The sequence below is a fragment of the Plasmodium cynomolgi genome, chromosome 9, assembly GCF_000321355.1.
Source record: "Plasmodium cynomolgi strain B DNA, chromosome 9, whole genome shotgun sequence".
NCBI classification, from domain to species: Eukaryota; Apicomplexa; class Aconoidasida; order Haemosporida; family Plasmodiidae; genus Plasmodium; species Plasmodium cynomolgi.
The window spans coordinates 1258167-1272946 of record NC_020402.1 but is presented as its reverse complement, the minus strand read 5'-3'; the positions used below and the strand labels follow the sequence as shown (position 1 = coordinate 1272946).

The 14780-nt window shown below is 42.3% G+C and overlaps 2 protein-coding genes across 2 annotated transcripts; one reads left to right on the top strand and one right to left on the bottom strand.

The window, feature by feature from the left end:
• Positions 1–3292: 3292 nt before the first annotated feature.
• On the top strand, positions 3293–7913 carry PCYB_093910 (hypothetical protein; the record flags this gene model as incomplete). Its single annotated transcript, XM_004222505.1, has 2 exons — positions 3293–7367; positions 7594–7913. The coding sequence occupies 2 exons, from the start codon at positions 3293–3295 to the stop codon at positions 7911–7913; spliced, it is 4395 nt and encodes a 1464-aa protein (XP_004222553.1).
• A 752-nt stretch (positions 7914–8665) lies between these two features.
• Positions 8666–10691, bottom strand: PCYB_093900 (hypothetical protein; the record flags this gene model as incomplete). The annotated part of the gene is made up of 2 exons (XM_004222504.1): positions 8666–8815; positions 8991–10691. 2 exons carry the CDS (start codon positions 10689–10691, stop codon positions 8666–8668), a joined length of 1851 nt encoding a protein of 616 aa, XP_004222552.1.
• Between the last annotated feature and the right edge of the window lie 4089 nt (positions 10692–14780).

The following is a 14780-nucleotide window of genomic DNA, read 5'->3' as shown; positions in this document are numbered from 1 at the left end:
GCTTTTCTTCCCTCCCCCTCATACTTTGCATGGCATTTTTTTTGAGCATATATATATATATGTATATATGTACATTTTTACAGTTTTGCATTTTTTGGAGTTTATTTTCTTATCAGTGTTAATAATGCACTCTTTTGGTCTTCATAAAACTCCAAAGAAGGAAAAAAAAAAAATAAAATAATGATGTCAAAACTGTGCTATACGTTTGATCTAAAAAAGGAAGAAGAGGGGCGGGTGTAAATCTACGCGAAATTATACATTGTTGTGTGTTGCCTGCCTTGTTCCAATGTCACGATGTGGGTATATGTCACTTTGGGGGCTCCCTCAACTGAACTGAACAAACACAGCAAGTTGAGTTAAGGGGTAGGCATTTCTTTTCCTTTTTCTTTCGCAACAATTTTAAGGGCAGTTATTTGTGCCCAATAATGTAGTACACATTTTTGTTCCGCTTGTCTAATCAGTCAACCCGGCAACCTGACAAACTGTCAACCGGTTAGCCCCTCAGCCGGTCAACCCCTCAACCGGTTAATCTGCTAATCATTTTTGCGTCAGCGCGTTCGCATAATGTTTACACCCCGCGTGTCAACTCACGTAGGACGTCACAGCCACTTCAAGCTTTTTTCTTTCGACAAGAACGCTTAATGGCCCTTTCCTCCCCCCAGCCGTACTTCCAAGCACAACTGCTAATAGCAGGATTCCAACGTTGGGTGCCACTCCAAAGGTGTGTAAAAGGGGTGAACAAAAAAAGAGGTTGCCCAATTTTGACGTGCATTTTGTAATTTCCCCCTTTTTTATTTTTCCCTCGTTTGTAGGCAGCTTCCAATCTTAGGTGCAAAACAGATTGATATAAATGGCATACACACATATGCGTAGGGATAATCCGACAAACGGGGGAAATGCATCCCTTGCACGTGGCAAACAGTTCGCACTACTAAACGTGTAACACTGTCCTAAGCAACCTGCGTAGAGATGTAGTTCCATTACGGCACCATGCAACCATCTTTAAGTTGAGCGAAGGACTTTTTTCCAAATAAAAGAACTGTGTGGGGTGGGTAAGTTACCCTCATGTGAACTGCAAACTGGGTGACAACAAACTGAGTGACTGCAAACTGAGTGACAGCAAACTGGGTGACTGCAAACTGAGTGACAGCAAACTGAGTGACTGCGCACAGCTGTGAAGGAAATCTTTTAAATTAAGGAATTCCCATGCATCACAGCAAATGCGTGCGTACGTGTGTACTCCAACTTGGTGACCAACCTTTTAGAAGCCCTCGGGGAGAATTTCAACCCCCGTTGTCACCTCACCCTTTAGAGGCACAGGCCTTCAAAATGGGTTTACAACAAAACCTGCTCAGCAGATGACAACCGTTTCGTGCATGAGGTGCGGATTAACTACTCCGTAACAAAGGGAGTGGGAGTAATAAAATAGCTAGCCAATTTTATCAGCAGAAGAAAGGAAACAAAAAAAAAAAAAAAAAAAAAATGTACTTTGTAGGGGAGTACTTAAAACACCCATCTGGATGTTGCAAAAGCTGATATGTAACTTTTATACATATGTGATGTTATTTTTTTTTCCTACCCTTTGCATTTTCCCCTGCTGATTTTTATGACTCCGATTTTGATAAGCAAAAAATGGAGAAACAACAAAATAAAAAGCGAAAGAGTATCAGATAAGTGTGCACAAGCTTGTATAATTTCATACAATTTCGTGTAATTTTCTTTCCTCCCTGCTGATTAAAGCCCCCCAATGCGACGTCCCCTTTCGCATTACATATACCGAAATACACACAACAATCGTATGCACATGTAATTTTTTTTTTTTTTTACATTTCCACGTTTTGCCTCTTTTGGTGAACTTAAAACACTAGGAGATGTTTTAAAAAATGGAAAATTGATCTTACCCCCCTAGGGGTTACTTTAACGCAATTTTATTTCCCTTTGAGCGTATACACACAAAATGGCAAATGGCGGGGTGGAGCAACACACCCTTGAGCTGGAGGGGGTGCCAATAACGGCTTTGTGCTGCCGTTCGCAGGTTGGTTTTTCCTTAGCGAATGGTCACTGGGAGAAAGTTTATTTGGATAATGTTCACTTTGGGAAAGTTTACCTGACGAATACTCACTTGGTGAGCGTTCCGGTTGGCTAGGCTCCTCCACAAGCAAGTGTTGCTTGACGAAGTTCTGAACAAGCCGGTTTGGCGTTAGCTTTGCCCTTCCCTCTCTCAACCCTTCTTGCAAAAGGGGATTTAAAGGACCTACTAAAAATGCTTGCACTCAATTATAGCTGTTCAATTTGGTGATTCATTAAAAAATAAAATGGCACATGTGTGCCTGGGTGGAACATGCACACACGGGCGTACATGCGCCTGTTCTTGTAAGCATGCTTGAGCTTAGTGCTTGCGCGTACTTAACACGTTTTCTCATTTTATTGCACTTTGCTAATAAGGTGTCATGCCCGAGCCCTCGAATCAACTGAAATAATCGCATAACCATTTTTGTGTTTTTATTGTGTCATTTGCGTGGTGATACTCACATGGTATGAGTATATATGTATATATATATATTTTTTTTTTTTTTTTTTTTTTTGGGCTTCATTTACAGTTTTCCCCCTTCTCATGGACATATCTCCTGTGCATACTTAGCCATTTAAGCGCAAGTGACGAATGCTCATGGCGCATGAAAATTGAAACTTCTCCCCTCTGTGCCACTGTTTGAGCGAGCGTTCAGGCAGTGCTACCAGTTTGTATGAACGTATCCGTACGCACTCGTTTTCGTGCACGTGCAGACTTGTGCTGGATGCATACGGACAAGCACCCCGCCAATGGAAGTTCCATTCGATAGGCCAGGTCGCCCCAATAAGGAAGCGCTTTTAAAAGCATTTTGATAAAATTAACGCTTCTCAAAAATTCCCACCGAGTTAATATCTGCCCCCTCAAATGTAATGCAAGTCTGCGTCACTCCAACCAGTTGCGATAGCTAGCCCGTTTTCCCCTAACAGGTGCATCGCCAAGGTGAAGCCCTGGCAGAAATGCAAAAAATAAAACAATAAAAAAAATACGCTATCCGCGGAAACGCGAGGAAGCTAAACAGTGGGGAAGCTAAACGGTGGGGAAGCTAAACAGTGGGGAAGCTAAACGGTGGGGAAGCTAAACGGTGGGAAGCTAAACGGTGGGGAAGCTAAACGGTGGGGAAGCTAAACGGTGGGAAGCTAAACGGTGGGGAAGCTAACACGACGAGGCGACACAACCAAATAGCAGTGCAGCACGTAGCGAGTGGAAGCAGCGAAACCAACCATGGAAAACTTTTTCACGAAAAAAGTACAAAACGTGTTTGCAATTTTGAAGAGAAGCAACAAGGAGGAGGGAGCCACCTCGCATGACGAAACGAAAGAGATTAAATCTGATGAGGTGGGAACAGATGGCCAGAAAAAAAACGCCTCTTCCAAACTGCCTACAGAAAAGGACCCGAAAAAGGAGCCAAAGAGAATACTACTCAACAATGACACAACCGCCGGTAGCAACAAAAAGGAAAGCACATCAACGGAAGCAAGAGATAATTACCATAGCGTAATTAAAAAACGGAAGTTAATAAAACTGCACAACAAGGACAATATCTACCTAATTGACAATTTTATCAATATAAAAAAATGCAGTGAGGGTAATTATACCAGTGGGAAGGACGTGAAAAAGAACGGAGCGACAGTTCCGCCGACGGCTACCTCTGCTACCATTGCTAGTAGGGCTACGTTGAACACCCCCAGTATTTGCAATTTACTGTCTACCAAGAAGGACGAAAATGACAAGAAAGCCAAAGCGCAGGAGGCACGGCTTATTAACAGCAATGCACAAAGTGCAGGTGGCCTCGAACAGACGCCAGCCAACCACCCCCCAGACCAAACCGAAACGGATAATAACCCAAAAAAGGGAAAGAGTACCAATTTAGTACCCACGACAAACACGTGCACAAAGAAGGAGGAAGAAGGAGAAGGAGAAAAAGAAGACGAAGTAGAAAAAGCAGACGAAGGAGAAAAAGCAGACGAAGGAGAAAAAGCAGACGAAGGAGAAAAAGCAGACGAAGGAGAAAAAGCAGACGAAGGAGAAAAAGCAGACGAAGGAGAAAAAGCAGACGAAGGAGAAAAAGCAGACGAAAGGAACACAACCGAGAAGAAAAAGAATAACCAGAAGGAAGAGCAAAACGATCAAGCCTTTTTAAGAAGCATGGCCGATAAAAAAAGTGAAACGAAAAAACAAAAAACCAATCATGTCATAATTAACACAAATAATTCTAACCAAAGGGAGAATTCACTTTTTGCTAAAAATACCGGAGGGGAGAAGAGAGTTAACAGAATTGATGAAATTTTTAAAAACCTCATAGAGGAAAGTAGGAAGAAAGACAAACAGTTAAGCATTCCAGACAGTGGTGGCAGTGCACCTTGTCAGGTAAACCATATTAACAACCCCCATGAGGGAAGTGCCCTAGATGAGAATAAAAAGGGACAAAATTTCGAAGATGAGCCTGAGTCTACGAAAGGGGTAGATGAATGTAACCCTAATGATAACGCCGCTATAAGTAATGCCAAAGGTAAAATTGAGACTCAGGAAACGTTACATAAAGATGGAGAACCAGGTGAGGAAGGGCAGAAGGGAGGTTCCCCCACCCATGAGGCGAAACTCCAAAGGGATGAGCCTCTCCAGTGCAACGGCAGTCATGATAGTTTGGGGTCGGCCAAAATGGACAGTCCCGCCCGCAGCCGAAGTAGCAGCGTGGGAAGCGCCGCTGGAAGAAGCCCTCACAGCCGCTCTGGTAGCCGCTCTGGTAGCCGCTCTGGAAGCCGCTCTGGAAGCCGCTCTGGTAGCCGCTCTGGAATCCGCTCTGGAAGCCGCTCTGGTAGCCTCTCTGGTAGTCACCCTGTCAGCCACGGTAAGGAGAACTCCAAGTCAATGGGGGAGAGCCAACCCGAGGAACAGCCCCCCCTCTGTGGGGATGACAAGAGCACCTCCGAGTCTGAGAGAGCAACTCCAGGGAAGAAACTCCCCTGCGACACAAGCGAAACGGATGAGGCAAACAGTTTGAGGATAAAGTTCCCCCAGTTTGCAATAGACCAAAGCAAAAATCTAATAAACGAAACAAATGAATTTTTCAAAATGTACGATTTGAATCTTAAAGTGGAATACCTACCGATGGATATCTCAAATGATTTAAAATTATTGATGGAAAGAAAAAAAAAATTTGTTTGCATAATTAATGATTATAAAAATGAGTTAAGACAGAGGAGGAGTCATTCCAGGAGGGAAGACAAAAACGCAAAGGGGAGGGACCCACACGGAGGTCAACTGCAAACGGTGGTGGAAGCAACATCGGTGGGTGAACTATGTTCAGAAAAACAGGAAAATGAGGCTACCCCAGGGAAGTACCCACCACACGGCGATGATGATAATAATAACGATAATAATAGTAATAGTAATAATAGAAATAATAGTAATAATAATGGTGTCGCGTGTGAGGAGTTTGAAAATGCGAATCAACCCTCTGTGTGTTCCAAGACGGAGGAAGTAAAGCTCGGACCGCCAACCATGGGAAATAAAACTCCCATTAAAAACTGCGAAACGGTGACTGATCAACACGATGTAAAGTTTGCGCTAGAAGATAGGAACCGTTCTTCCGCCAAAGAAACGGCAAATCATGTGCAGGACGGACTTAATGAGGGGGAAGTGAAAAAAGGTAACAACAATCTGGAGGGAAGGAAAAAAAGAAAGGGAGAGGAGAAGATACTCGAAAAGGGGATCACCTCGTACGACAACTTGAACTACCTGAGTGATGACGATAAGGAGATCGTAGAGAACGAGCACAGAAAATTTTTGACCCTTTTGGAGAAGGTGAATCAGGGGGACTGCGCTGGAGGGGGGACCAGCCGTCCAGATGAAGAGCAGCAGCCGGGAGATACAAGCCACTTGGGTGAAGGAACCCCCGTGGAGGCCGCGCCACAAATGGAGGAAGCACAAGAAGCAAAAGTAACCAAGGAAGAATTCATAAAAAATCTCGTGCAAGACCTAACCCAGGATTGCAGCGAAGAAAAGAACTACGAGCAACAGAAGCAAATAAAAGACGAAGAAACGAAATTTGAAAAACTGAAAGAAACAATAACACGAATAAAAATAAAAGAAAAAAAAATCGATGTACTTCTTAGCAGTAGTGAAAACCTCTTTAACTACACCAACATGTACAGACGTCGACAAATTTTACATGAAAAAATGTTAATGAATTGGAGTTATGTGCAAAATTCAGTGAATAAAAAAAACGACGTAAGAAATAGGAATCTGCCATTTCAACTACTAGAACTGGATAAAGATTTAACGAAAAATGTACCGAAAGCTTATGACGATATTTTACTGGACCAGTTTTCAGGCATCATAATTACGTTAAATACGACCTCGTTCGAAACAACTGTGGATGGGAATGCAATTCATGTTAAGAAAATCGTTTGTGGTTGTCTAATCGAGTACTTAGGTACCTCCGAGATGAACATAAAATGTATATGGGCTCATCCATTTTTGAATGCAAAATCGACCTATTACATTTTAAGAGCATTTTTGCCCAGAATCATTTTAGAGGCATTCCTAAATTATAGGACACCCTCAGAGAAGGAAATTCTTTCCAACGAGTTAATGGATTCTTCCGGTCTTGAGGAAGAGCACACGGTGGATGGGACCCCCGAGGAGATGACCCAATCGAAAAAGAAAAAAAGTTTTTACGATAGGCTACACCAACTTGGGGAAAGCAACTCAAATAAAGAGAAAACGAAGAAGAAGAAAAAAAATGAAAAAAGGACGGATAGTAGCCACACAAACGAGGAAGATGCTTTTTTTAGTAATTTCGCCATGCAACAGTACCCCGCAACGTACTTCCTAAATTTTAGTAAAGACTGTGCTGAGCTTCTTCAAAACTTGGATAGCCACACTGTTGAATCTGAGAGGAAGAATGAAGAAGGGAGCGGACACTACAGTTACCCGACCTGGGTAGAGGACCCCCTACATGAGGAAGATCTCCCTTGTGTAGAACACAGACAAGATAGCGAACCAGACGGAAAAAACAAATCGGGAGCAAACAAGGCAAATAAGTTTATACACATCATTTTTAGCGACATTGATATTTTCCCTAGGCAGTGCTACCTTCTACTGTGCTCCTACAAGTACATGTGCTTAAATATGCACTACGACACGGACTTCTATTCTGTGCACTACGATCTGAATTTAAAAAATATTCAAAAGGAAAACATCGGGAAGGATACCGAGTTGTCCAACGTGTGCCCCTGCACGTCTGTGAAAAATGTCTCCTCAGATACGGAGGACTCTTACGAGCGGATTATCGGTGAGGGGAAAAAAAAAGGAGCGCTAGATAGGCACACGAACCGAATGAAGTTGCTACTAGATCTTACAGCGCATGTTCCCTTTTTTTATTTTCCCCGTCCATTTATGCCCCCTTCTTTATTTTTCCCTTCCATTTATGCTCCCTTTTTTATTTTCCCCGTCCATTTATGCTCCCTTTTTTATTTTTCCCTGCCATTTTTGTTCCCTTTTTTCTTTCCACCCCGCAGGATGTAGCGAGCTGTACATGTACTACATGATGCCGAAACGGGAGGAACGCGGACAACTAGGGTTACTGGAAAGGAACGGGTGGAGAGACTTAATCCCAAATACCTTTGATGAAGACATAAGGGAAAATATTTCCAACATTGTGAAAACAAGAACCAGCATAAGTAACATGCATGACCACATATCCATACAAAATAAACAGAATGAGAAGAATTACACCACGGCATATATAAATAAATACGAGTGGTGTGGACTGAAAATAAAGGACATTCGGAACATGATGAACGAGGACTTTAATTATGAGTCGCCGAAGAAGAAGTGAGGTCGGACTTCGGATATGCCCTCTGCGGGGAATGCACGATAGCGGCGGTTAGGAGCATATGAACATAGGAGCAGCCAGAAGAGAAGCCAAAAGAGAAGCCAGAAGAGCAGCCAGAAGAGCAGCCAGAAGAGCAGCCAGAAGAGCAGCCACCGAAGTGCCAGTGCTGCTCAACCCGTAATTGCCCCCCTTTTCCGTAATATCCGCCCCCCCCTGACCACGCAGAAGCTTCAATTCTCACATGACTTCACTCCACCTTTGCGTGTTTCCCCCTCTACGCGTGTCAATTCCATTCCCATTTTTAACGACAAAAAGGATAAAAAAACCAATCCGTTGTGTCTACCTGCATTACAGTGCCTACTCCATTTGTTCTCCCTGTGAAATATGTCAATACCTCCGTTCATTTTTAGCCGAATTAAAAGTGTGCGTAAAAAGGGGGGGCCAGGGTAGGGTGAGAAGCCGTTTAAATGCTTTCCCCTCCACACGCATATTTTTAAAATTTCAACAGTTTTTTAAAATGGAAAAAAAAAAAAAAAAAAAAAAAATTTTGTTTTGCCTAATTATTGACCATAAAACAAATGCGTGTAATGGCGCAGTTGCTGGGATGGAAAAATGCGCCATTGGGGCAGAAAAAAAAGATCACTAAAAAGTTGCAGGGGTTGGGGCACGCACATATAGAGAAATATGCGTAGAGCAGCCACAAATGTCGTGAAAAAATATGGCGGGGCGCTTTCCCCTCCCGAGGTGTCTTCCCCTCAGTGGGTATACGTCTTCATCTTGTTGTACTCCTCGACGTCCTTCTTTGCCATGAGTTTTACTTTCTTGTATTTTTCCTGGTTTCGGCGCACCCTCTCCTGTTCCTCCTTGGCTTTAAGGGCTAGAAGGTAGTTGTTTTCCTTCCTCAGCTGCAAAGTGGGAAAAAAGGGGGAAATATATTACAGGAAAGGAGACAGGCAATTGGGAAGTGAAGGGAGTGGGCGGGGCGAATAAGCGCTCAATGGCTAAGCGTGCTTCCATACACGCCTCCAAACACGTCGCCAAGAACGTCGCCAAACAGAACGCCAACCGCTCTGCCCGTACCTCGTTGTAGTCCAGCTTCTTCTGCTGCTTCATCTTCTTACGCGCGGCCCTCATCTCCGCAAACTTCGCCTGGCCGCTCTGCATGATGAGAAAGTCCTTAGGGTTTCTGCTGTTGACATATTTCGGAGTAAACATCTGAATGCCACTGTGTTGAAAATTGTGAGAAACTATAGGCGTAATCTCATAAGCGCTGGAATGTCCCATTAACTTATATGTGTATAACAAAAACAGGAAGTATTTTTCCTCCTTTCTTTGATACTTCACGAAGGGAGTGTCTGCAGCAACCAAGTAATCTTCCCTCACTCGGAAGTCTCCCAAATCATCCACAATTTTGGCAAAGTTTATTTGCATGCCCCATTTCTTTATATAACTTAAAAAGTTGATAAATAAGAACAGCAGGCACGGGCGCACTATGTGATTGATCAATATGTAGACGTTAAACTGTTTGTCCAGGGAGGCCTTCAAAAAAAGGATAACATTTTTGAACGTTTCAAAAGAGAGTTTATAATAGTGATCCTTCTCCTCCGTGAGGATCTTCTCATCGTTGTAATTCCTTTCACCGTCTCTGCCTCTTCCCCTGATTGACTTTCCCCCCTCATAAATAATGCCGTACAAAAGGGTGTTTAAAATTTTGAAGGAGAGGTAAAAGAAACTCTGGCTATATTTTTTGCTATTCTCCAGAAATATATTATAAATGTTCAACAAGATGACCGCTTTTTTTAGTTGTTTCTTTTTGGCAAAGATTCCGAGGTCGCTCTGCACATCGGTTCTGTTGTTGCTCTGCTTGTCTGTCAGGTTGTGCCTGTTCGATTTGACCACCTCGCCCACTTCAAACCGCTTAACGCAGAATGCCCGCTCGACATTCTGTATACACTCCTCCATGCGACTCGCATTGGCATACGTACCGCTACTACAGATGTCGTGGCAACCCCCGTCATCCTCCTCACCAAGGGGCAAATTAGCATTGACAGAATGGAAGTACTTATAAAATATATACTCCACCAATTCTATTAGGTAACCCATTAGAGGAATTTTTTCTTCCTTGTCGGTCAGGAGACTCTCCCCTTTCAAATGTGCAAACTTATGAACCATTTTTTCGTCCTCCACCCTATTTTTGTTAATGTCTGTTAGGAGGTGCTCAATGGCGGGGTTTTCTCCTAAAGCGTCAGCTCCGTGCTTCTCGAAACGGGGCCTCCCATTCCCTTTTCCTGTTTGACTTTGCTGCTTACTTTCGCTCCCCTCCATTGGGTATATAATTAGCGTCAAAAGGATAACCGCAAAGTGGACGTACGATATGGTTCCCGCATCTACAGCGCCGTCACTATCTGCAGCGCCGTCCCCATCTGCTGAGCCTTCCTTCCCCATCTGAGGTTTGTGCTCTTCCAAAATGTCACTGAACAAATCGGCACTCTTCAAAATCCTGGAGTATATGTGCACATCATAGGCCTTACCGTGCGCGCCTTTATTGGACTCTACGTACTCCGCTAAGGTGTTTCTTTTCTTTCTGTAAAATAAATTGGCCTTTCCCCTTCCTTGCGTTTTGCAGAAAACGATCAAAAGGAGAAAAGATATGTAGAGATACAACTCCGTTTTCATGGGATGAGAAAAGGCCACAATTATGTCCTTGTAATTCTCAATCAAGTTGTGTAAGCTTAAATCATATTTCAAACAATGGTAAATTTTTAGGATACAATAATCCATTAGCGAGAAAAAGAAAGAAGAATGGGGAATGCTTTTCTCCTTTTTTTATTAAACATATTTAAATGGTATATTCTGTATAGGAGTTTTTTCTGAGCGCTAAAATTATGACCATCTAAAAGTGCTATTACATGCTCCAACTGGTATTGTTTTTTTTCTATAGAAATATAAGTTGGTAATTTTTCTCCTTTTTCATCACCTGATTCGTTGGCAAAATGGCTACACAATTCTTTGTTACCATCGAGTAGGAACTTCCCCAGTATTTTGTTCACTCTGTCTTTCGATATGCTCACCACCGTTTCGTCCTTAAAAGGAAGTCTTTTTTTTTTACTAAACAGTTTTGCAATCGTTTCATTGTCGCTATCGTCTGACAGGCACCACACTGAGTATGCCTTTTGATTATCCGTCTCTTCCGTTTTTTTTTTGGAAAAGAACAACTTTGATTCTTTCACTTCTTCGGCACTCTCATTCGTTTTATGACCAAGTAACTGCGACTTCGACGAATCCTCTTTGAGCTGAACCGATCCGTTTTCTCCCCGTTGTGTTGAGCCCTCGGGGGTATTTCCACCTCCGTGTTGCTCATCCTGGCCGTCCTCTTCTTCTTCATCTTCCTCCGATTCATTTTCTGCTTCCCACCCGGATTCTATGACCAATCCGTCCTCCACCTCCTCCTCGTCTTCTACTTCCCATCCGTCAGCTTCCTCCGCCTCGTCTTCCACTTCCCCCCGTCAGCTTCCTCCGCCTCGTCTTCCACTTCCAACCCGTCAGCTTCCTCCGTCTCGTCTTCTACTTCCTCCTCGGACTTGCCTCCTACCTCCATCTTCATTTGGACCCTCCCGTTCCCGTCTGCTCCCTTTTCTCCCCTCCGAGTTGCTTTCTTCACTCGCTCATTTGCGTTCACCAATTGGTCCCCTTGTTGTTCCTCTTCTTCGGCCATCCCCAATTTTAGCTTCTTCATTTCCCCGTTACAGCTTGGCGCCTTTGTCAACGTCTGGGCCACCCCCCTTGTTGCGAGGTCCTCATTTCGTTTCACTCCCCCCGTTGTTGCAGGCAAAGAAAGGACGCTCTTTTTAATGACTTCAAAATGTTTATCAATTTCGCGTAACTTTTCCTTAATTTCGTACTTTTTAATTTTCCATAATTTTTTTTTTTCGATTTTTTCCTGAACAAAGGTATTCACCATCGCGTCATTCTTCCTTTTGCTTTTTCGAGAGCCCCCCCCGGACCACTTCTCCTCACTGTCCAAGGAACTATCATCCGAATGCTCCCCCTCCCCGTATACATCAATGGTACTGATATGCTTATCCTTTAAAAAGGAGTCATTGTTTAGGTTAAAAATGTTCCCTTTTTTAAACCTTGTACTGTTTTTATGTCCCTCCTTACTTTTTCTCTTATCAATAAATTTATTCGTTTTTTTTTCATTTTTGTAATAATTAAGAATGTCCTTGTACCTTTCGCTTGGTTCCCTTTTGGTGGGGAGATTCTTCTTGCTGCTTTTTACTCTTAGGATATTCCTCTTCCGCTTGACTTTGCTTGCTTTGGTGTCAAAAAGGTTTTGCCTCATGGTGACATGAAGGGGGGGGAAGCCGTGGTGGAGACGTGAAAGGGGGGAAGCCGTGGTGGAGACGTGAAAGGGGGGAAGCCGTGGTGGAGACGTGAAAGGGGGGAAGTTTTCTGCGTTACGGATTGGGGATTCTTATTACAAGCTGCTCACCGTGTGCTGCTTCTCCCCTGCGAGTTCTTAAACAAAAGTCTGACTTCGCAGGTTGTTTCTCTTCCTCTACCAACGCGATCGCACGAAATCTCATTACCCTTACAATTTTACGTGCGAAATGTAGCAAAAAATTTTGCAATGCGTTGGTTATATGTTCCCTTCCAAATTAATTTTACAGCAGAAAAGTGGGAAATGCAACAGGGCGTACAAAATTGTTGTAGATGAATTTTGCAAATAAAATTTTTTTGGCGTCGATTCGAAGTATAAAAGAATGTTTCGTTGGGAGCCCTTTTCTATTCCCTCCTTTTCTTTCGACGCAGGTTTGGGAAAACAAAAAAAAAAAAAAAAAAAAAAAGAGTATTTTTATTTAGCCAGTATTATGAATATGCAATAAGTATACGCTTTGTTAAGAACAATTTTTTTTTTTCCCCCTTTTTAAAAAAAGAGGTTTGCATAAACCCGACTTGGGTTAATACTGGCATAGGTTCCTATATACAGCCAGCAAACAAGACTCTGTGCAGCTGGGTCCTTATTTATCTCGTTCATGTGCTACCTCATATCCATGGGAACAATTTTTAGCCCTATATTTTTATAGCGCATAGCATACTGCGCCCTAAAAAAAGGGGACATCTATGTATAAAGGTTAAATTAAATGAAATTCTGTTCACTTGGGAGTTCCCCTTTTAAAGGCACATGATGGGAATTTTTCATTTGCTTGCGAAGACGAGGCGCTTGCATTTAGCTACACCCATCTGCGGAAAAAATTTTTCGTTTTGGATTCTGCTTGGTTCCGTGGGCTGACTTCGTTTGAAGCGTTTTTAGCCGTTTAGCTCTCCGTCCGTTTAGGAAACCAATTTCGCAAAAGCACGTTGCATTGCGCGCACCACCAACGATATCGCGAACTCTTCGTTTGGTTATTCACTAAAACGTGAGAAAAAGGCCCCTTTTCGATGTGGCACCAATGTGCCCTACGAATAGCTAAGCACACCGAGCTGGTGCATATTTTCAGATAGATATTTTAATTCTCAACTTTGGGTTCCTCTCAAAAGTTTAACATTTCTTTTAAAAAATGTAACTGTCATTTGGTACAAAAAAAAAAAACAAACTTCATTGACTACGTCTGAAGTACCGTTGCATGGATGTACAAATTTTACAATGAAACGTTTTTTCTAGTAAGATACAAAAAAAAAATATATGTTTACACGGGATAGGTACAAATATGCGTGAGTACGAACAGATGGACTGAAGCAAACTCGCCTACGATTGCATGTGAGCACGTACGTATGAATAAACATATTTGCAAAACGCGATCGTGTCAGGACACAACGGCGCTCTAAACATGATGAAACAGGTCGTGCAGCAGAATGGTGTGCGGTTTAATTAGGGCGTAATTTTCTTACGGTTGCGTATTTAAACACACGCACGTGGGGTGTATCTTCACAGATAAGTGCGCACCTACACATTAACATACATACACGCATGTATGTGAGTGTGTGCCCTGCGGTATATATCTTCGCAATGCATACAACAGGGTATGGGGTAACAACTTTCCCGCCGAAGACGCCAGCATTCCTTTCTTCTCAGCCACGTTAACTTTATTTATTTATTTTATTTTTTTTTTTTCTTTTGTCTATTGGCATGACTGGTCATAATTCCAACGTGTGAGGCATTATCATTCTTGCGCTCTTTGTGAAGAGAGCTGTGTCTTCTGCCTACAACTGGGGCGTCTTCAAGCGTAACACTTCGCACAAAAATATTTTGTTCATACTCTGGGGGCCTGACAAAAACATCCACTCCATCGTTGCATACTTTTTTTTTTTTTTTTTTCTTCCCTTTCCATTGTTCAAAGAATGGTCTCCCCCCTCTAGTTCAACTTTATAATCCCATTAAGAATTAATATAACAATTAGAGCAATCAGGGCTAAAAGTAACAATCCGCACACGCAACAACACATTTTCGTAAGTTGATTTATGGCAATCAAAATGGTTTGCGGAAATTTTCAGATGCCTTTTTTCCAGCTCCTTACAACAGTTTTGTGAGTAATTTTAATTCGTGTATGTATGAGCGATTTTTGTCCAATACACCTCGAGCAGCTGTAACGATTTTTTCCCTTTCACTTAAAAAAGGTTATCTTAATATATATATTCACAGGTTTTGTAAATATATGTAAGCATAAACGTGTATGTATACCAAAACTTTGCTTATGAATTTTTTTTTTTTCTTTTCCTTTTTGTTATATATTTTCTCTACACAAATGTTTGACAAGTTATTTTTAAGGCTAAAATGATATGAAGCGATGTACAATAACGTATTAGCAATCTTTTCTGTTTTTGGTGTTAAAACTATTTTTTTAAAAAGATGTTTAATTTGAAAAAAAA